The 21,150-nt window shown below is 50.0% G+C and overlaps 3 protein-coding genes across 3 annotated transcripts; 1 reads left to right on the plus strand and 2 right to left on the minus strand.

Annotated features, from left to right (window-relative positions):
• Positions 1 to 2,867: 2,867 nt before the first annotated feature.
• On the minus strand, positions 2,868 to 3,633 carry LOC139825469 (feather keratin Cos1-2-like). The gene is made up of 2 exons (XM_071798156.1): positions 3,484 to 3,633; positions 2,868 to 3,194 (listed from the first exon to the last, which is right to left on the minus strand). The coding sequence occupies exons 1-2, from the start codon at positions 3,631 to 3,633 to the stop codon at positions 2,868 to 2,870; spliced, it is 477 nt and encodes a 158-aa protein (XP_071654257.1).
• Positions 3,634 to 9,277: 5,644 nt separating this feature from the next.
• LOC139825474 (feather keratin Cos1-2-like) lies at positions 9,278 to 10,029 on the plus strand. Its single transcript, XM_071798174.1, has 2 exons — positions 9,278 to 9,409; positions 9,703 to 10,029. The coding sequence occupies exons 1-2, from the start codon at positions 9,278 to 9,280 to the stop codon at positions 10,027 to 10,029; spliced, it is 459 nt and encodes a 152-aa protein (XP_071654275.1).
• Positions 10,030 to 18,919: 8,890 nt separating this feature from the next.
• LOC139825481 (feather keratin Cos2-2-like) lies at positions 18,920 to 19,685 on the minus strand. The gene is made up of 2 exons (XM_071798203.1): positions 19,536 to 19,685; positions 18,920 to 19,246 (listed from the first exon to the last, which is right to left on the minus strand). Exons 1-2 carry the CDS (start codon positions 19,683 to 19,685, stop codon positions 18,920 to 18,922), a joined length of 477 nt encoding a protein of 158 aa, XP_071654304.1.
• Between the last annotated feature and the right edge of the window lie 1,465 nt (positions 19,686 to 21,150).

Consider the following 21,150-nt stretch of genomic DNA (forward strand, 5'->3'; position numbering starts at 1 on the left):
TTGTGGTCATGTTCACACTGTTGCCACTTCTGCTGACTGGCCCTTCTGCATCAAGAAAGGTGCTCCTGGGATCCAAGTCCATGACTCAGCCTTCCCTGATCCTGATCTGACAGCCACCACCACTCTTGTGTGTGCGTCTAATTGGATCAAAGGGCTGGACAAAATGTCTTCTGAGGGAAGGCTGAAGGAGATAAGTTTTCTGCTGGATGAATAGAAAGCTCTGGTGGACCTCCTCAACATATTCTAGTACTTAAATAATATCTCCAAGAAGTTGGTAACTCTCTCACTCAAAGGAGCCACATGGAGAAGACAAGTGTCAATGAGTCCAAGGGTCACTGGGAGAGGTTTCAGTTTGACATAAGAAATACCTTTGCTACAGTAAGACCAATCCATCACTGGAGTGACCTCCCAGGGATGTGGTAGAGTTCCCATCACCACAAGTTTCCACAATGTGATTGGACAGGGTGGTAGCTAATCTCATCTTGTCTCTCTCTCCCATTAAAGGTTGGACCAGGTGATCATTCAAGGTCACTTCCAGTATTCAATATTCTATGATTCTCTGTCCCTCCCAGTGATACCCTTCAATCGTGATGTCACAATATGCCATCCACTCTACTGCATCACTGTCATCACAATCATTCCAAAAGAGTTTATTGCAATTGAGATTCACTTTTTTTCAGAGAAAATAGGATAGTGCATGGCCATTGTCCTCCTCATTTCCAAGACTTCTTCACTGAAAGAGAGATACTCTGCAGGCAGGGAATAGCAAAGAAGGACAGGAACCTTCGATCATCTGCTCTAGAAGACCAATAATGGTCAAGAGAAATGAGAACCCTCAAAGCTGTGTCAGCTGTTCTATAAGAGACTTCCATCTAGACTAGGAGATGCATGTACCTAGAAGACTCTATAGATTGCCTAGTTCTTGTAAGTGACAGCTCTCTTGTACGTGGAGATGCTCCATACTGGGGTCCCTTGCCTGGGCCCCATTGCAAAGCAGGTCCATGGCACCATGCGGGGGGCTTGTATACCTGGGTTGAGGACCAGAAATTTTCCTCCCAGCATAACCACCAAGACTGGTGTTGTTTACTGCAGAGCTTGGTGAGGGAGAGGTGTCCGATCATGAGACCACAGCCAAGCACTTTGGTGTGCCCATGGGGTTGCCAGGGGTGTGCAGGGTCTCTTGCAGGACAGCTCTCCAACGACCAGGGACTGCACTGCTGGGAAGACCCTGGCATGCAAGCCATCTGCCCAGTCACCCTCTGTGCAATCGTAACAGGATAATGGCCAGAAAATGCCTCTTTGAACACTCCGTGGTGTCGTGGGGTTGCAGTGAACCTTAGGGTCATTAGGTTCACAGCAAGAGGGGTCTCCATTTCGTGGCCTGACTTGGACTCATATCACTCCTTACTTGGGAATTATCTCAGCCAAGTGTAAGGTGCTGCACATGGGAAAACATAATCCAAGCACAGGCTGGGACCTAGCTGGCTGGGGAGCAGCTCTGTGGAAAGGGGGGACCTGGGGGTCCTGGTGGACAAGCAGCTCGATAGGAGTGAACAATGTCCTGCTGCAGCAAAGAAGGCCAACAGGATGCCCGGTTCCATTAGCAAGGGCATCACCAGGGGAGACAAAAGAAGTAATTATCACACTCTACTCAGAGCTTGTCAGGACAAATCTCAAATATTGTGTTCAATTTTGATCACTACTATACAAAAAAAGAGATGTGGACAGACTAGAAATACTCCAGAGAAGGCTCACAAAGATGATCAATGGAATAAGAATCTGCAGCATAAGGAAAGGCTGAGAGAACTGGGGTTGTTCAGATTGGGGAAGCATAGGGTAGATCTCAGCACTATGCTCCAGGATTCAATGGGAGCCTAGACAGAAAATGGAGACTCTCTTTTTGCCAGCAGTCACATGAAAAAAGATGAGGGGCAATAGGTACAAACTACTGCTGGGAGGTATCTGACTGAACACCAGAGCAAAATTATTCAGGATGACAACAAGGACACGCTGGATTAATCTCCCCAGGGAAGTGGTGGATTCTGAAACATTGGACACGTACAACATGCAGTTAAACAATGTGCTGGACAATTTTACCTAGCCTGCGCTTTTGAAAAGAAAGGTTGGTCCAGGTCATCCTTGTGGTCCCTTTTATTCTGGTATTGTATGATCAAGATGCACACCCATGTCTGGATCTGGGCACTGCAATGAGCTGAAGGACTGCATGAGGTTCCTCTGTTTCACCTGGCTGTGCCCATGTGTGTTGATCATGCACACCAGATCAGGTAATGGAGGGGAACGAATGACAGAGATGAGTGTGTGGATTGTCCCCAGGAACTGCTGTTTTGCAGCCCCACTCCTGCCACACTCTGGAACCCTTTACTCACTTAAGACCATTGCCTGTAGCATGGCCATGAATGTCTTGTTCAGCTCCAAAGGAAACACCATAAAACAATCCACTGCAGGGAGTCCAACCCTCCCCTTCCTGCATGTTTTCCCTGAGCAGACTGGAACAGTTGCCTCAGAACAAAGGAGGACTCAGAGGCCCAGACTGGGATGCAGCACAAGTTTAATGAGATTCAAGAAGAAAAGGAGGTGGCTCAGAGGGAGCACCACGGACAGCCGTAAGATTGCAGTGAAACTCCTGCGGAGTGTCAGTCTGCCTGCCCGGCAGAGGGAGGGATCAAAGCAGGTCCCTGCCACACTGTCCTTGGGAGACAGAATCCGCAAAAGCAAGAGAGAAAGACATGAGTCGAAGAAGGACACAAGAGTTCAAAGCTCTGAATGCAATGCTGTGAAGCTCGCTCTCTTTTCAAGGACCATGTTCCAAGGTCTTGAGTTCTTGCCCAAGGACGTTGCCAGCAGCTTTAGCAGGGTCGGCATCTGCTGCCACAGTAGCGGCTGGTAATGCAGGAGAGGTCAAAGCCCCCAGAGTTGATGGGCACTCCCTCACAGCTGAGGATGCTGCCAACAGCAGCAGAGGTGGAGGAGCCCACAACGGTGTTCTGAGGGAAGGAGCTGAGGATGGGGCCGGGCAGGGTCACCACCACGGGGGAGGGCTCAATGACAACGGTGGAGCTCTGGCACTGCCTGCAACAGGGCTCATTGCAGCTGTTGGCCAGTGGGGTTGGGCCACAGGGCTGGCAGGGCACGCATGGGTTACAGCAAGACATGTCTCTGGGACAGAGGCTCACCTGAGAAGACAGGATGAAACAGAGCATGACATGCACCTGAGAAGCAGCACTGCACCCAAAAACAGAGGACACAAGGCACTTCTTGGCCCAGCATACACTGCCCATCTCAAATCCCAGGAGCCACCTCCACTAAGTCCCTGCCTCTCTCAGCGGAAGACCTTCTCTCCCCTTCCCTCTCCCATGAGAAGCAGCTCTCACCCCAGGGCAAGGACAGACCCTATCAGCTGAGACACACATTGAAAAAAGACCCCAGATTCTGAAGCAGGAGGACAAGAGGCTTCACACTCACCTGACTCCCAAGGAGAATGAAGCAAGAGAAGTGGATGAGAGAGCAGGGAGTTGGGCGGTCATTTATAGGAGTCCTGCACTGCCTCAGGCTCAGGCACCCTTTGTGGAAACAGTAATTTTCTGACAAGCTCATGATGAATGTAAAACACATAGGCTAATGGCAAGGGCTGTGTCCTGATTTCGTGCACTGCCGCCTTTTCATTTCCTGTTTTCTGCCATGTGCTTTCCCATACGAAGACTTTTTCTGTAAGTGCCAGGATAAAAGGCCTGAGGATTTCCAGGGTAGACAGACGTCAGCGCGGGCAGAAGATTCAGTCTAATCGCTGGTGGCATCCTGTGCAGGTAGGTGATTTTCACCTGGGTCATTACTGTGGGCTCCTTTGTGGCAAAGTTGTCCGGAAAAGGGCAACGCTTTAATGTTTCCCATCCGCTGACCAAGGACTGACATTTGGGACAACATGCCATATCCTTTTCTCTTGTTTCCTCCACCTCTCTGATGGTCGCTCATTGTTGGACTCAGGTGGGCTTCTGCTAGGAGTGTCTGATACTATTACGACACTAACAGTGCTCTCAGGATGATTTTGTTGGGCTCATTTGTCTCATGTTCTCTCGTTACACTCTCTGCAGGTCCTCAGGAAATGCCAGGAGATTGTTTGAGGCCTGGTTTTCTATTTGGAACTTGAATCCTTTTCTAGCACAGTGGTCCCCAGGATCTCCTCAACAAAGTCCACACTTGCTGATGGCTTTCCGGCTTTCTGTGAGCATACAGATTGTTGCATGGTTTGATGCAGACCTGCACGAGCACACTTGTGTCCCTCTGTACCTCTGTGACCCTCATCATGAAGACACGTGCATGTCGTAGCAGGGGACTCTTCCCTGGTGTGTCCAAGAGCACCGTAGAGGAGCAGGTTGCCTTTCCCAAAAGGAGCCCATCTGAAGCTGAATGGTGGTGCTTTTGTCCTGGCAGAGAGGTTCTCAGAGAGCTGAAATGCAATCTCTGCCTCCTACACCCTCCCATTCTTAATGTAAGAACAGGGAGAAAGTCCAAGAAACCCTAGCTACCAGTGCAGTACATTGTCCCCGGGGTGATACTCTGCTGGTGCAGTGTTGCTGGTGACTGGGGTGGGACACAGGTTCCTCATGTCCATGACAATGCTATATGTATTTCTGCAGCTGGTCAGCCTGGTGCTGAGTGAGGCAGTGGCTGACAATTTTCATCAAATGTGTATTAGACTGGGATCCAGGTGTAGCTCTGCTGTGACATGGAGGACCAAGTCTCTGCGTGCATTAGGGAGAGCCCAACAGTTTTCAGTCAAACTCCTTTGCTTTTCAAGCACCAGGGCTTCCACGTCCCCATAAAAGAACTGAGTCTGAGGGCCCAGCAGGTGTGTCTGAGAATGCAGGGACGTGTGTAGTAGGGAAAACCACAAACACTCTGATGGTTTTCACAAGTTGGTTGGTCAAAGTCAGTGTTCGATCACGAAGGAACTGTTGTGTATTGACCACAACCCCATATTCTGCATCCCACTGGATTGTTTAAGAGTGAATCAAAAAGAAAAACCTGCATTGAAGGATTGAAGTTGAATCTGTTAACAAGAGTTAAGGAATGTGGGTAAATTCTTAAGGCTGTTTTGGATGGTTTTTACCATCCTCCTTCATTTCTTATTGTTACCAATTTAAATTATTCTTCTCCAAGTCAGGCCTATTTTGCCCCTAATGATCATTGGTGAGTAATACCCCTGTCTTTACCAGGACCCATAACGGTTTTCACCTTATGTTTTCCACCTGTCCCGTAGATGAAGGAGACAGTAGCCAGCAGGGTGAGTGCCTGGAAGCCGGCCAAGGTCTTCTTGGATTTGCAACAGTTACGGCAGTTAAAAGTGACCAGGAGTGTCTGTCATTTCCATGCTTTATTTCTGCTTTCTGTCTGTGCTATCACAACCAGCCTCTTTTTCCTGCTCTTGCTCTTGCTCTGCTGTAGGGTTGATTAGCGGTAATGTCAACTGATATTTGTGTTCCTGTACCCAGGACATACGATCCCTTTGCGTGCCATGCCCCCTCATTCTGGAGATGCTGGGAAGCTCAAGATGAGCCTCTCTGGCCAAAAAGATTTCTCCTACAATCTTCTCTTTACATCCATGCAACCATCTTCTGTATTTGAGCCTCCTGCCCAAGACCACTTCCATCCAGATTAAGAGGAATGGCCTCGAGTGCTTATGATGCTGCTGTCATCCCAGGGTCTCGTGAAGCACTGGGGTCTTCCCATGGACACAGTACAAGTCGGGATAACCATGTTTAAGGTATGCTCGGAGGCCAACGGGAATATTTCTGAGCAGAGATACAGCAAAGGAATGGCTGAAACCCCACCAAAAAAGACCCTGGGCACCTGAATGGAAGAGAGGTAGATGCTGTGCAGTGGGGAGCAAGGGTTTATTTTCCTGAGGCCAGGGATCCTCCTGCATGGCCTGTAGCCACAAAGCCACCTCAGCCCAGCCTCAACCCCTCTCCATGACAAACCAACTCTCCTCTGCTCTCTCCCATAATCACAATCTCAGAGCACTAACATGGGACCAAGGGAAAGGTATCAAGTGAGTTGTCCTTGAAGGCTGGACCCCTTCCTATAAGAGGAGTGCAAGGAGACAATGGAGTTCTCATTCACTTGATTCCTAAAGTGAAGGAGGTGACTGAACTGTTTGAGGGAGTGACCAGTTGAACTAGTTTTTCTTTTGTCTTCACATGGCCTCAGGCCAAAAGGCTCACACTGCATAAACTACAATTTTCCTGCATGCTCCTAAAGAATGGTAATTTTGCAGGTAATGACATCACACGTGCTACTGTTTCTCTTTATGCTGCCTTTGATTTCCCGCCCCGAGTGCCCCATCAAGGGTACTTGGCTAAGAAGTGAGAGTAGCTCTGGAGAGACATTTTGGACAGGGCTGGGCTGCAGCGGTGTCTCCTGAAGGGGTGATCGCAAGAGCTTTGCTGGACTTCAGCAGAGGCCTGGGGAGGTAATGGCCAGAAGACCATTGCAGTTGATGGGGGGCAATTCAATTCAGGGTCCCTGTGTGTTGACCTGGAGAGAAACCTGAATTTCCTGGTATTGCTGCTGCACCTTGTGCTCTGCATTTCACAGAATCATGGAACTGTTGATGTTGGAAGGAATCTCTGCAGACGATCTCGTCAAATTCCTCTGCTACAATAGGGTCAGCTAGAGCACATTGGCTAAGGGCTTTATCAAGACGGGATTGGAGTATCTCCACAGCTAAGATTCCACAACCTCTTTGAACTACTTCTGCCAGTGTTTCAGCATCTCCATAGTGAAAAAGCTTTTATTTGGACCTGCGGATGCACGAGTGGTATGGGAAGGGTTCTTCAAGATAAGCAGCGCCCCCATGTGGCTTTACACCACTGGTCACTCACTGCAGCGTTCAAAACTCACTGGCATGTCTCAGTGGACCCCAAATCCCACAACAGAAGAGCACTTTCCCCACAGTCGCCTGATGGGAGCCAGGTGTGGAGCAGTGCACAGTCAAGACCCTCAACCCAGTCCCTCCAGAGGTGCCCTCCTCTGTCTACTGCTGAGAGTTGTCTTATGCAGGGGATGCGCCATCTCCCAGAGCACTTTGAGGACCCTGAGGAGGGTCTTTCTCTCCATCATTTGGGGAGGAGGAAAGGCACTGTGGTGTGGGCCAGAATGCCTGCATTTAAGGAAAAGCATCTAGTTCTAGACCTCTGGTTTAAGCATGACAAGGAATTACTGGATGGAGTCCGGTGGCAGGCTAGGAAGACAATCAGAGCCTACAGCATCTTTCTGAAGAGGAGAGACTGAGACAGCTGTGTCAGTTCAGCCTGGAGAAGAGAAGGCTGAGAGGTGATCTTATCAATGTTTACAAGTATCTGACAAGTGGATGTCAAAAGGATGCTACCAGAATCCTTTCAGGGTTGGCCAGTGATAGGATGATAGGCAACGGGCACAGGCTGAAGCACAGGAGCTTCCATCTGAACACGAGGAGTAACTTCTTCTAGGGTGACAGAGCACAGGAACAGGCTGTCCAGAGAGGTTCTGTAGTCTCCTTCTCTGGAGGAATTCAAAACCCACCTGGACATCTCCCTGTGAACTCTCCTATCGGTGTACTTGCTTAAGAAGGTGGGTTGGACTAGATGACATACTGAGGTCCCTTCCTACTCTGAGCATTATGTGATTCTATGATTCTGTGCAAATCTTTTCAGAGGAGAACCAGTGGCTGCCTTCCCCTCCGTGCTGATGTTAGCTGGTGCTTGAGTTCCACAATCCTTCCCCAAGCCATAGAGCCCAGAAACTGCATCTCCTGCATCTCAGGCATGGACAAACGGTTTGGAGTCAGTGTCTCATTAGAGGCTTGGAAAGAGATCTTACAGCCCGGCTGGACTTATCTAGTATTGCTAGCACTTGAGATCCTTGGCCCTGTACATTGTTGGTGTTCTCGACTGGTGCCATTGAATATACGCCTCATGTTCACCATTCCTCCTTTCAGCCTCCCCAGGCTCTCATTCATTTTCCCATAGCTCCTGCCTCTGGATAAGTGTCGGTCATTTATCCAGCTGAATCCTGTAACGTAAAGCTTTTACAGGAGTCAGGAGCAAAGACCCTGGGAAACAGATCAACCCTTTGAAGTTGCTTGGAGCCAAGATAAAATGAGTTGTCCAGGGTTGGGCTTTCTCCTCACTGAGACCAGAGTGCTGTATCCCAGTGCAAGCCCTCTGACACGAGGGACTGAGTCTGTTGTAAGGCCTGGCACTGACACAGATGGGTGTCAACGTGGGACTTGGAATGATCAGGCACAACTATGTACACACACACATATGCACTAAACACGTATCCAACATGCTCGCATGTGCACCAGGATTTACAGAAATGCACAGACACAAGCAAATGTGCGAGAGGCCAGAGATGCACAAAGAATTGTACAGGTAAATAGAAACACAGTTTCATCAGAGGTACACAGGTGTATGCACAGCCAGACAGACAAGCACATGGATGTGCATGCAGAGAATCACACAGACTGATACGCAATCGCACTAGCAGGCGCATTACTGCAGGTGAGCACATAGCAATGGATCTGACAGAGGAGCTGCCAGGGACCTCCCCTCCCGAGCAGGGACGGGGCATTCCAAGCAGGGTAGATGCACTGGCAGCACTGCTTGAGGAGTCTCAGTGGTCCACGAACTGCCAGAGAGTGTAGAAGGTCAAAGACATTGCAATTTCCTCCTGAGGCGAGATTAGAGTGAAAGGGAGATGGAAAGTTGAAGTGGAGGCCATCCACTCAGGAATACGACAGCCCCATATGACTTGAGGAGGGAGCCAATAGAAAATGAGAGAGGTCATTCCACACTTTCACAGGAGCCCTTGGGGACAAGCCAAGGACAGCAGTGCTGGGAGCAGCTGATGCCCCTGTTGTCAGTAAGATCATACAAAATAGCCCACCAGAACTCCCCAGGCTGACTTCCCCTACCTTCAGTGGACCCTTCTGCTCTTAGTCCCTGTCCTCTGAACACAATGATTCATCCTTGCCCCGGAAATCCCGGGATTTCTCATCCAGCCTCCTAAACAAGCGTCCGTGACAGAATGGACATGAATTAAAAAGAAATACATAGTGACGTGTCCAACCAGGAAATCCTCAGGCCTCTAATCCCGACATTTACAGAAGAAGCCTTCATACAAGAAAGTATGAGGCAGATATCAGGAAATGGAAAGGTAGCAGTGCAGGAAATCAGGACACAGCCCATGCCATTAGCTGGAATGTTTTGCATTCACCATGAACTTGTCAGAAAATTATTACTTCCACAAAGGGTTCTTGGGCCTGAGGCAGTGCAGGACTCCTATAAAAGGCAGCCCAACTCTCTCCTCTCTCATCCACTTCTTTCACCTCCTTCTCCTTGGGAATCAGGTGAGTGTGAATTCTCTACTCCTGCTTCTGGATCAGGTGTCTTCCCTCAATGTGTTTCTCAGATGAAATGATCTGTCCTGACCCTGGGGTGGGAGTTATTTCCCATGGGAGAGGGAAGGTGGGACAAGGTCTTCTGCAGAGAGAGGCTGGGTCGTAGTGGAAGTGCCTCCTGGGACTTGAGGTGGGCAGCGTATGCTGGGCCAGGAGCTGCCTTGGCTCCAAGGTGTTTTGGTGCAGTGCTGCTTGTCAAGAGCAACGCCTCATGCTCTATTTCCTTCTGCCCTCTCTCTCAGGTGAGCCTCTGTCCCAGAGACATGTCCTGCTGCAACCCATGTCTGCCCTGCCAGCCCTGTGGCCCGACCCCGCTGGCCAACAGCTGCAATGAGCCCTGTTGCAGGCAGTGCCAGAGCTCCATCATCGCCATCCAGCCCTCCCCTGTGGTGGTGACCCTGCCTGGCCCCATCCTCAGCTCCTTCCCTCAGAACACCGTTGTGGGCTCCTCCACCTCTGCTGCTGTTGGCAGCATCCTCAGCTGTGAGGGAGTGCCCATCAACTCTGGGGGCTTTGATCTCTCCTGCATTACCAGCCGCTACTGTGGCAACAGATGTCGCCCCTGCTAAAACTGATGGCAACTACTTTGGGAAGAACCTGCTAAGATCTTGAACATGGTCCTTGAAAGGATATAGAGATCCATGGCGTTACATTCTGATCTTCAAACTATTGTTTCCTTCTTCAACTTGTGCCTCTCTGCCTTTCCTCTGCCGATTCTGTCTCTGAGGCCAGCCTAGCAGTGACCTGTTGGTATACCTTCCTGCAGCAGTTTCATCAAATCCTTGGGGCTGCCTGTGGTGCTCCCTCTGAGACACCTCCTTTCCTTCTTGAGACTCATTAAAGTTGTGCTGCATCCAAACACGGGTCTCCGAGTCCTCTTTTGCTCTTCTGCATCTCTTCCCGTCTTCTGAGGGAAAAAGGTGAATTAAGGGGAGAGTGGGACTCCTTGAAGTGGATTTTGTCACTTTGCAACACAGTAAATCAATTCCATGTTTTCATAAATAAATGGAGTGGAGTTGCTCATGAGGGACAGTCAACTTAGTGGGTGTCTCACCCTTGCTTTGCTCCCTTGGGCAAACACATTGGCATTTCTTAACCAACATTTTCTGCTCTTCCCAGTCACACCTGATGTAATCTCCAACCATGGTCTACATGAAACCTGATAGGCACTTTGGTCATTTAAAGTAAACAATTAAGAATGAGGCAATTAAGAAATCAATGCACCCAGGAACTGTCACACATGCAATTACGTGCAACGGGAATCCACCATTTCATGGCAATGGTGAGTTCCAGCAGAGCTGCAATGTTGGTCAAATCTCTGCCAGGTTCTTTCTGCTCTAGTCCATCTCCACACCTGAGCCCTGATACAGTCAGATCTTTATTTGGGGTAAGTGGTTTCTCTCAGTCAGAAACAAAGGGGGTTTGTCCTTCTGAAAGGAATTAAAATAGTAGATTTAACACACCATGGCTTTGCTCCTTCCCTCTTGTCTGGACAGCTGATTCCTTCTGGTAATGTACTGGGCCGTGGCAATTGAGAACAAGACACCTGTAATTGATCTCATTCTCCTGGGCCTTTCATCCCTCCCAGGGTGGGCACCTGCCCTCATGTGCCGTTATCTTCTCCATGTATCTTCGAATCCTGGAAGAGAATGACCTTCATTCTTCTTCCTCCTCATATTTCCTTGGTGGAGACCTGGTAGACCACCACTGTTGTGTCAAAAATGATGGAGACCTTCCTTGCCCTGAGGGAAATCATGTATATTGTCTGCTTCCAGGCACAGTCATTCTGATATTTTCCCATCTTCCTGACTGTCACTGAGTTCATGATCCTCTCGCTCATGTCCTTGAATTGTAACGTCACCATATGCAAAATTTTTCATTGCAGCACTCCCATGGGAGAGAAAACATATTTCCTGCAAGCCTTGCTAGCAATGGCATTGGGATTGTGGTCATGTTCACACCGTTGCCACTTCTGCTGATTGACCCTTCTGCATCAAGAAAGCCACTGCTGGGATTCAAGTCCATGACTCAGCCTTCCCTGATACTGATCTGACAACCACCACCACTCTTGTGTATGGGTCTAATTGGATCAAAGGGCTGGACAAGATGTCTTCTGAGGGAAAGCTAAAGGAGATAAGTTTTCTGCTGGATGAACAGAAAGCTCTGGTGGACCTCCTCAACATATTCTAGTACTTAAATAATATCTCCAAGAAGTTGGTAACTCTCTCACTCAAAGGAGCCACATGGAGAAGACAAGTGTCAATGAGTCCAAGGGTCACTGGGAGAGGTTTCAGTTTGACATAAGAAATACCTTTACTACAGTAAGACCAATCCATCACTGGAGTGACCTCCCAGGGATGTGGTAGAGTTCCCATCACCACAAGTTTCCACAATGTGATTGGACAGGGTGGTAGCTAATCTCATCTTGTCTCTCTCTCCCATTAAAGGTTGGACCAGGTGATCATTCAAGGTCACTTCCAGTATTCAATATTCTATGATTCCCTGTCCCTCCCTGCGATACCCTTCAATCGTGATGTGACAATATGCCATCCACTCTACTGCATCACTGTCATCACAAAGAAAATCCTCATTCCAAAGGAGTTTATTGCAATTCAGATTCACTTTTTTTCAGAGAAAATAGGACCAGGTTGGACCAGGTGATCATTCAAGGTCACTTCCAGTCAGCTGATCGGAGCCAGCGCAGCGAGAGCCAGAGCCGGCGAGGTTCAGTCGACTACGAGGTTTAGCCGAGATTAGAAAGCCCAGAGGGAAACGTACAGGGACAGCGTGACTCCCGGCGGTCCCGATCCCCCCGAAGCCCCGGTAGCCATTGCGAGAGAGCGGCTGACGTGGCGGGGGGCGTTCCCACGGTGACGGCGACCACACCTCCTCCTCTTGCCTTGAAAAAACCTTTGGGAGGGCTGCGACTAGGTGCAGAGAGGAGCAAGTAGCTAGCACAGCGGGTGTGGCAGCTAGCGCAGCGGGTTGCAGAGAGCACTTGTTTATCATTCCCACCGACTTATTGCCAGCGTCCCAGACCGCTGATGACCATGGTCGCCTCCAGAAGGAGAGCATGTCTCAAAAAGACTGTGGCAACGCAGACTGAAGTTCTGTCCCAAACGGTGGCTGTTCAGGTCTCCGGCTGCAAGGAGTGCCAGAGCCTGCTGCTGCCGGAGGAGGGAGGCCAGCACTCCACTTGTGTGAGGTGTGAGCAGGTGCAAGATCTGCTCGACATGGTTGTGAAGCTTAAGGAGGAGGTTGAGACGCTGAGGTCCATCAGGGAGTGCGAAAGGGAGATCGACTGGTGGAGTAACACCCTTACGTGCCGGTCGGAAAGGCCCCAGGGAGGTACCCCCGAAAAGGAGATGGACCTCCTGCCCTCCCGGACAGAGGCGGAGGTCCTGAGACAGCCCCACCCTTGTCGCTGTCGGGCAGAGGTAAATGACCTAAAAGAAGATGAGGGTTGGAAGCTTATTCCAGTTCGGCATCACAGGCAGCCCCACTCCCTGCCTGATTTGCCTCCCCAGGTGCCCCTCCGTAATAGGTTCGAGGCCCTGGATCTTGAAGAAGAGGTAGGTGAGGAGGTGGTGCCAAGCCTGCCTACAAGATCACATAGGAAGAGGCGGTTGACTACACAACTGAAGACTACCTCTGATAAGAAAGATAGAAGGGTGATTGTAATAGGAAATTCCCTTCTGAAAGGAACAGAGGGCCCAATATGCAGGGTTGACCCTCATCTTAGGGAAGTCTGTAGTCTACCTGGAGCCCGGATCAAGGATATTGCTAGAGAGCTCCCCAGACTGGTGCAACCGACAGACTACTACCCACTGCTGGTCTTCCAGACAGATGGGGAGGAAGTTGCTTCCCGTAGTCTGAGGGGAATGAAGAATGACTTCAAGGTCTTGGGAAGGATGGTGAAAGATTCAGGGGCTCAAGTGATCTTCTCTTCACTCCTTCCCTCTTCAAGTGACGATGTGGGGTGGAATGGGAAAATTCAATCTCTAAATGGTTGGCTCCAAGACTGGTGCTACAGGCAGGGCTTTGGTTTTTTTGATAATGGCTGGTTTTATAAGACTCCAGTCCGGACAGTGTTATGCAGGAAAGGCTTATCTCGCAGAGGCAAAAGGATGCTGGGGCAGGAATTAGCTGGGCTCATTTGGAGAGCTTTAAACTAGCCTCGAAGGGGGATGGGGTTGTAGTTGGGCTTGCCCCAGAGGGGCAGCATTCTAAAACAGATGAGGACCGGGTGGCCTCCTGTGCCCCTAGGGAGAAATTGGTGTGCTCTGCTCGCTCCCTGAAATGCCTGTACACCAATGCGCGCAGCATGGGGAATAAGCAGGAGGAGTTAGAATCCTATGTTTGGTCGGCAGATTATGATCTGGTGGCAATTACAGAAACGTGGTGGGACAGTTCACATGACTGGAATGTGGTCATGGATGGCTATGCCCTTTTCAGGAAAGACAGGCCAGCCAGGCGTGGTGGTGGAGTTGCTCTCTATGTGAGAGAGCAACTGCAATGTACTAAATTCTGCCCAGGAGCAGATGAGGAACGAGTTGAGAGTGTATGGGTCAGGATCAAGGGACAGGCTGGTAGGGGTGATACTGTTGTAGGTGTCTATTACAGGCCACCAGATCAGACTGAGGAAGTTGATGAGGCCTTCTATGCGCAGCTGAGAGTGGCCTCACAGTCACAGGCCCTGGTTGTTGTGGGTGATTTTAACTTCCCTGATGTTTGCTGGAAGGACCATTCAGCCAGCCAGCCACAGTCCAGGAGGTTCCTCCAGTGCATTGATGATAACTTCCTCATGCAGATGGTGGAGGAGCCGACCAGGAGAGGTGCACTGCTGGCTCTCATCCTCACTAACAAAGAGGGTCTGGTTGAAGCAGTAAAGGTTGAGGGCTGCCTGGGTTGCAGTGACCACGAGATGGTGGAGTTCAGCATCTCGTGTGGCAGGAACAGAATAGCAAGTAGAATTGCAACCCTGGACTTTGGCAGGGCTAATTTCGGCCTTTTCAAGCAACTGCTGAGGGAAACCCCATGGGCAAGACTGCTTGAAGGAAAAGGGGCCCAAGAGAGCTGGATTGCATTCAGAGATTGCTTCTTCCATGCTCAGGATCAGAGCATCCCCACACGTAGGAAGTCGAGGAAGGGAGCCAGAAGGCCTGCGTGGTTGAATAGGGATCTGTTGGGTATGCTCAAGCAGAAGAGGCGAGTTTACAGGTCATGGAAGCAGAGACTGGCCACTTGGGAGGAATATAAGGCTGCTGTTAGAGGATGCAGGAAGGCAGCTAGGGTAGCCAAGGCCTCCTTAGAATTACAGCTGGCGAAAGGGGTCAAGGACAGCAAGAAGAACTTTTTCAAATACATAGCAGATAAAACTAATACCAGAGGCAATGTAGGCCCACTGATGAATGAGGTGGGTGCCCTGGTGGCAGAAGACACAGAGAAGGCAGAATTGCTGAATGCCGCCTTTGTCTCTGTCTACTCCGCTGGAGGATGTCCTGGGGAACCCTGTACCCCTGAGACCCCGGATGAAGCCAGGTTAATGGAGGAGTTTGCTTTAGTCGATGAGGACTGGGTTAGGGAACAATTAAGTAGTCTGGACGTCCATAAATCCATGGGTCCAGATGGGATGCATCCGCGGGTGCTGAGGGAGCTGGCTGAAGTCATTGCTAGACCGCTATCCATCATTTTTGCCAAGTCTTGGGAAACGGGAGAGGTGCCCGAGGATTGGAGGAAAGCAAATGTCACTCCAGTCTTTAAAAAGGGCAAGAAGGAGGACCCGGGTAATTATAGACCGGTCAGCCTCACCTCTGTCCCTGGGAAAGTAATGGAACAGCTTATCCTTGGTGCCATCTCAAGGCACATCAGGGATAAGAGGGTCATTAGGGGCAGTCAGCATGGCTTTACCAAGGGTAAGTCATGCTTGACCAACCTCATAGCCTTTTATGAGAATGTAACAAGGTGGATGGATGATGGCAGAGCGGTGGATGTGGTCTACCTTGACTTCAGTAAAGCCTTTGACACAGTCCCTCACAGCATCCTCACAGCTAAATTGAGGAGGTGTGGTCTCGACAATAGAGTAGTGAGGTGGGTTGCAAACTGGCTTAAAGAGAGAAGCCAGAGAGTGGTGGTCAATGGTGCGGAGTCCAGTTGGAGGCCAGTATCTAGTGGAGTGCCTCAGGGGTCAGTACTGGGGCCAATATTATTCAATATATTCATTAATGATTTAGACGAGGGAATTGAGTGTACTATTGGCAAGTTTGCTGATGACACTAAGCTGGGAGGAGTGGCTGACACGCCAGAAGGCTGTGCCGCCATCCAGCGGGACCTGGACAGGCTGGAGAGTTGGGCGGGGGATAATCTGATGGAATTTAACAAGGGAAAGTGTAGAGTCCTGCATCTGGGCAGGAACAATCCCAAGTTCCAGTATAGGTTGGGGCATGACCTATTAGAGAGCAGTGTAGGGGAAAGTGACCTGGGGGTCCTGGTGGACAACAGGATGACCATGAGCCAGCACTGTGCCCTTGTGGCCAGGAAGGCTAATGGCATCCTTGGGTGTATTACAAGGGGGGTGGTCAGTAGATCGAGAGAGGTCCTCCTTCCCCTCTACTCTGCCCTGGTGAGACCCCATCTGGAATATTGTGTTCAGTTCTGGGCCCCTCAGTTCAAGAAGGACAGGGAACTGCTGGAGAGGGTCCAGCGTAGGGCAACAAAGATGATTAAGGGAGTGGAGCATCTCCCTTATGAAGAAAGGCTGAGGGAGCTGGGGCTCTTTAGTTTGGAGAAGAGGAGACTGAGGGGTGACCTTATTAATGTTTATAAATATATAAAGGGTGAGTGCCATGAGGATGGAGTCAGGCTCTTCTCAGTGGCAAACAATGATAGGACAAGGGGCAATGGGATCAAGCTGGACCACAAGAGGTTCCACTTAAATTTGAGAAAGAACTTCTTCTCAGTGAGGGTAACAGAGCACTGGAACAGGCTACCCAGGGAGGTTGTGGAGTCTCCTTCCCTGGAGACATTCAAAGCCCGCCTGGACACATTCCTGTGCGACCTCACCTAGGCGTTCCTGCTCCAGCAGGGGGATTGGACTAGATGATCTTTTGAGGTCCCTTCCAATCCCAAACATACTGTGATACTGTGATATTCAATATTCTATGATTCCCTGTCCCTCCCTGTGATACCCTTCAATCGTGATGTCACAATATGCCACCCACTCTACTGCATCACTGTCATCACAAAGAAAATCCTCATTCCAAAGGAGTTTATTGCAATTCAGATTCACTTTTTTTCAGAGAAAATAGGATAGTGCATGGCTATTGTCCTCTTCATTTCCAAGACTTCTTCACTGAAAGAGAGATACTCTGCAGGCAGGGAATAGAAAAGAGGGACAGGAACCTTCGATCTTCTGCTCTAGAAGACCAATAATGGTCAAGAGAAATGAGAACCCTCAAGGCTGTGTCAGCTGTTCTATAAGAGACTTCCATCTAGACTAGCAGATGCATGTACCTAGAAGACTCTATAGATTGCCTAGTTCTTGTAAGTGACAGCTCTCTTGTACGTGGAGATGCTCCATACTGGGCCCCATTGCCTGGGCTCCATGGCACCATGCGGGGGGCTTGTATACCTGGGTTGAGGACCAGTACTTTTCCTCCCAGTATAACCACCAAGACTGGTGCTGTTTACTGCAGAGCTTGGTGGGGGGAGAGGTGTCCGATCATGAGACCACAGCCAAGCACTTTGGTGTGCCCATGGGGTTGCCAGGGCTGTGCAGGGTCTCTTGCAGGACAGCTCTCCAATGACCAGGGACTGCACTGCTGGGAAGACCCTGGCATGCAAGCCATCTGCCCAGTCACCCTCTGTGCAATCATAACAGGATAATGGCCAGAAAATGCCTCTTTGAACACTCAGTGCTGTTGTGGGGTTGTGGTGAACCTTATGGTCATTAGGTTCACAGCAAGAGGGGTCTCCATTACGTGGCCTGACTTGGACTCATATCACTCCTTACTTGGGAATTATCTCAGCCAAGTGTAAGGTGCTGCACATGGGAAAACATAATCCAAGCACAGGCTGGGACCTAGCTGGCTGGGGAGCAGCTCTGTGGAAAGGGACCTGGGGGTCCTGGTGGACAAGCAGCTCGATAGGAGTGAACAATGTCCTGCTGCAGCAAAGAAGGCCAACAGGATGCCCGGTTACATTAGCAAGGGCATCACCAGTGGAAACAAAGAAGTCATTCTCTATGCTCTACTCAGAGCTTGTCAGGACAAATCTCAAATATTGTGTTCAATTTTCACCACTATTATACAAGAAAAAAGATGTGGACAGACTAGAAATACTCCAGAGAAGGCTCACAAAGATGATCAATGGAAAAAGAATCTGCAGCATAAGGAAAGGCTGAGAGAACTGGGGTTGTTCAGATTGGGGAAGCATAGGGGAGACCTCAGCACTATGCTCCAGGATTTAATGGGAGCCTAGACAGAAAATGGAGACTCCCTTTTTGCCAGCAGTCACATGAAAAACATGAGGGGCAATAGGTACAAACTATTGCTGGGAGGTATCCGATTGAACACCAGAGCAAAATTATTCAGGATGACAACAAGGACACGCTGGATTAACCTCCCCAGGGAAGTGGTGGATTCTGAAACATTGGAAACGTACAACATGCAGTTAAACAATGTACTGGACAATTTTACCTAGCCTTCCTTTTGAAAAGAAAGGTTGGTCCAGGTCATCCTTGTGGTCCCTTTTATTCTGGTATTGTATGATCAAGATGCACACCCATGTCTGGATCTGGGCACTGCAATGTGCTGAAGGAATGCATGAGGTTCCTCTGTTTCACCTGGCTGTGCCCATGTGTGTTGATCATGCACACCAGATCAGGTAATGGAGGGGAACAAATGACAGAGATGAGTGTGTGGATTGTCCCCAGGAACTGCTGTTTTGCAGCCCCACTCCTGCCACACTCTGGAACCCTTTACTCACTTAAGACCATTGCCTGTAGCATAGCCATGAATGTCTTGTTCAGCTCCAAAGGAAAGACCATAAAACAATCCACTGCAGGGAGTCCAACCCTCCCCTTCCTCCAAGTTTTCCCTGAGTAGACTGGAACAGTTGCCTCAGAACAAAGGAGGACTCAGAGGCCCAGACTGGGATGCAGTTTAATGAGATTCAAGAAGAAAAGAAGGTGGCTCAGAGGGAGCACCATGGACAGCCATAAGATTGCAGTGAAACTCCTGAGGAGTGTCAGTCTGCCTGCCTGGCAGAGGGAGGGACCAAAACAGGTCCATGCCACACTGTCCTTGGGAGACAGAATCCACAAAAGCAAGAGAGAAAGACATGAGTCGAAGAAGGACACAAGAGTTCAAAGCTCTGAATGCAATGCTGTGAAGCTCGCTCTCCTTTCAAGGACCATGTTCCAAGGTCTTGAGTTCTTGCCCAAGGACGTTGCCAGCATCTTTAGCAGGGTCGGCATCTGCTGCCACAGTAGCGGCTGGTAATGCAGGAGAGGTCAAAGCCCCCAGAGTTGATGGGCACTCCCTCACAGCTGAGGATGCTGCCAACAGCAGCAGAGGTGGAGGAGCCCACAACGGTGTTCTGAGGGAAGGAGCTAAGGATGGGGCCAGGCAGGGTCACCACCACGGAGGAGGGCTCAATGACAATGGTGGAGCTCTGGCACTGCCTGCAACAGGGCTCATTGCAGCTGTTGGCCAGCGGGGTCGGACCACAGGGCTGGCAGGGCACGCATGGGTTGCAGCAAGACATGTCTCTGGGACAGAGGCTCACCTGAGAAGACAGGATGAAACAGAGCATGACATGCACCTGAGAAGCAGCACTGCACCCAAAAACAGAGGACACAAGGCACTTCTTGGCCCAGCATACACTGCCCATCTCAAATCCCAGGAGCCACCTCCACTAAGTCCCTGCCTCTCTCAGCGGAAGACCTTCTCTCCCCTTCCCTCTCCCATGAGAAGCAGCTCTCACCCCAGGGCAAGGACAGACCCTATCAGCTGAGACACACATTGAAAAAAGACCCCAGATTCTGAAGCAGGAGGACAAGAGGCTTCACACTCACCTGACTCCCAAGGAGAATGAAGGAAGAGAAGTAGATGAGAAAGCAGGGAGTTGGGCGGTCATTTATAGGAGTCCTGCACTGCCTCAGGCTCAGGCACCCTTTGTGGAAACAATAATTTTCTGACAAGCTCATGATGAATGTAAAACACATAGGCTAATGGCAAGGGCTGTGGCCTGATTTCGTGCACTGCCGCCTTTTCATTTCCTGTTTTCTGCCATGTGCTTTCCCATACGAAGACTTTTTCTGTAAGTGCCAGGATAAAAGGCCTGAGGATTTCCAGGGTAGACAGACGTCAGCGCAGGCAGAAGATTCAGTCTAATCGCTGGTGGCATCCTGTGCAGGTAGGTGATTTTCACCTGGGTCATTACTGTGGGCTCCTTTGTGGCAAAGTTGTCCGGAAAAGGGCAACGCTGTAATCTTTCCCATCCGCTGACCAAGGACTGACATTTGGGACAACATGCCATATCCTTTTCTCTTGTTTCCTCCACCTCTCTGATGGTCGCTCATTGTTGGACTCAGGTGGGCTTCTGCTAGGAGTGTCTGATACTATTACGACACTAACAGTGCTCTCAGGATGATTTTGTTGGGCTCCTTTGCCTCATGTCCTCTCCTTACACTCTCTGCAGGTCCTCAGGAAATGCCAGGAGATTGTTTGAGGCCTGGTTTTCTATTTGGAACTTGAATCCTTTTCTAGCACAGTGGTCCCCAGGATCTCCTCAACAAAGTCCACACTTGCTGATGGCTTTCCGGCTTTCTGTGAGCATACAGATTGTTGCATGGTTTGATGCAGACCTGCACGAGCACACTTGTGTCCCTCTGTACCTCTGTGACCCTCATCATGAAGACACGTGCATGTCGTAGCAGGGGACTCCTCCCTGGTGTGTCCAAGAGCACCGTAGAGGAGCAGGTTGCCTTTCCCAAAAGGAGCCCATCTGAAGCTGAATGGTGATGCTTTTGTCCTGGCAGAGAGGTTCTCAGAGAGCTGAAATGCAATCTCTGCCTCCTACACCCTCCTGTTATTAATTTAAGAACAGGGAGAAAGTCCAAGAAACCCTAGCTACCAGTGCAGGACATTGTCCCTGGGGTGATACTCTGCTGGTGCAGTGTTGCTGGTGGCTGGGGTGGGACACAGGTTCCTCATGTCCATGACAATGCTATATGTATTTCTGCAGCTGGTCAGCCTGGTGCTGAGTGAGGCAGTGGCTGACAATTTTCATCAAATGTGTATTAGACTGGGATCCAGGTGTAGCTCTGCTGTGACATGGAGGACCAAATCTCTGCGTGCATTAGGGAGAGCCCAACAGTTTTCAGTCAAACTCCTTTGCTTTTCAAGCACCAGGGCTTCCACGTCCCCATAAAAGAACTGAGTCTGAGGGCCCAGCAGGTGTGTCTGAGAATGCAGGGACGTGTGTAGTAGGGAAAACCACAGACACTCTGATGGTTTTCACAAGTAGGTTAGTCAAAGTCAGAGACAGCGTTGGTGTTCTTTACTGATGTCCTTGCCTACAACGCCTCATGTTCACCATCTTCCTCCTCTCAGCCTCCCCAGGCTCCCATTCTTTTTCCTATAGCTCCTGGTTATGGGCAAGCCTCATTCACAGAGCCAGGTGAATCC

The sequence above is a fragment of the Patagioenas fasciata genome, chromosome 22 (genome assembly GCF_037038585.1).
Source record: "Patagioenas fasciata isolate bPatFas1 chromosome 22, bPatFas1.hap1, whole genome shotgun sequence".
Classification (NCBI taxonomy): domain Eukaryota; kingdom Metazoa; phylum Chordata; class Aves; order Columbiformes; family Columbidae; genus Patagioenas; species Patagioenas fasciata.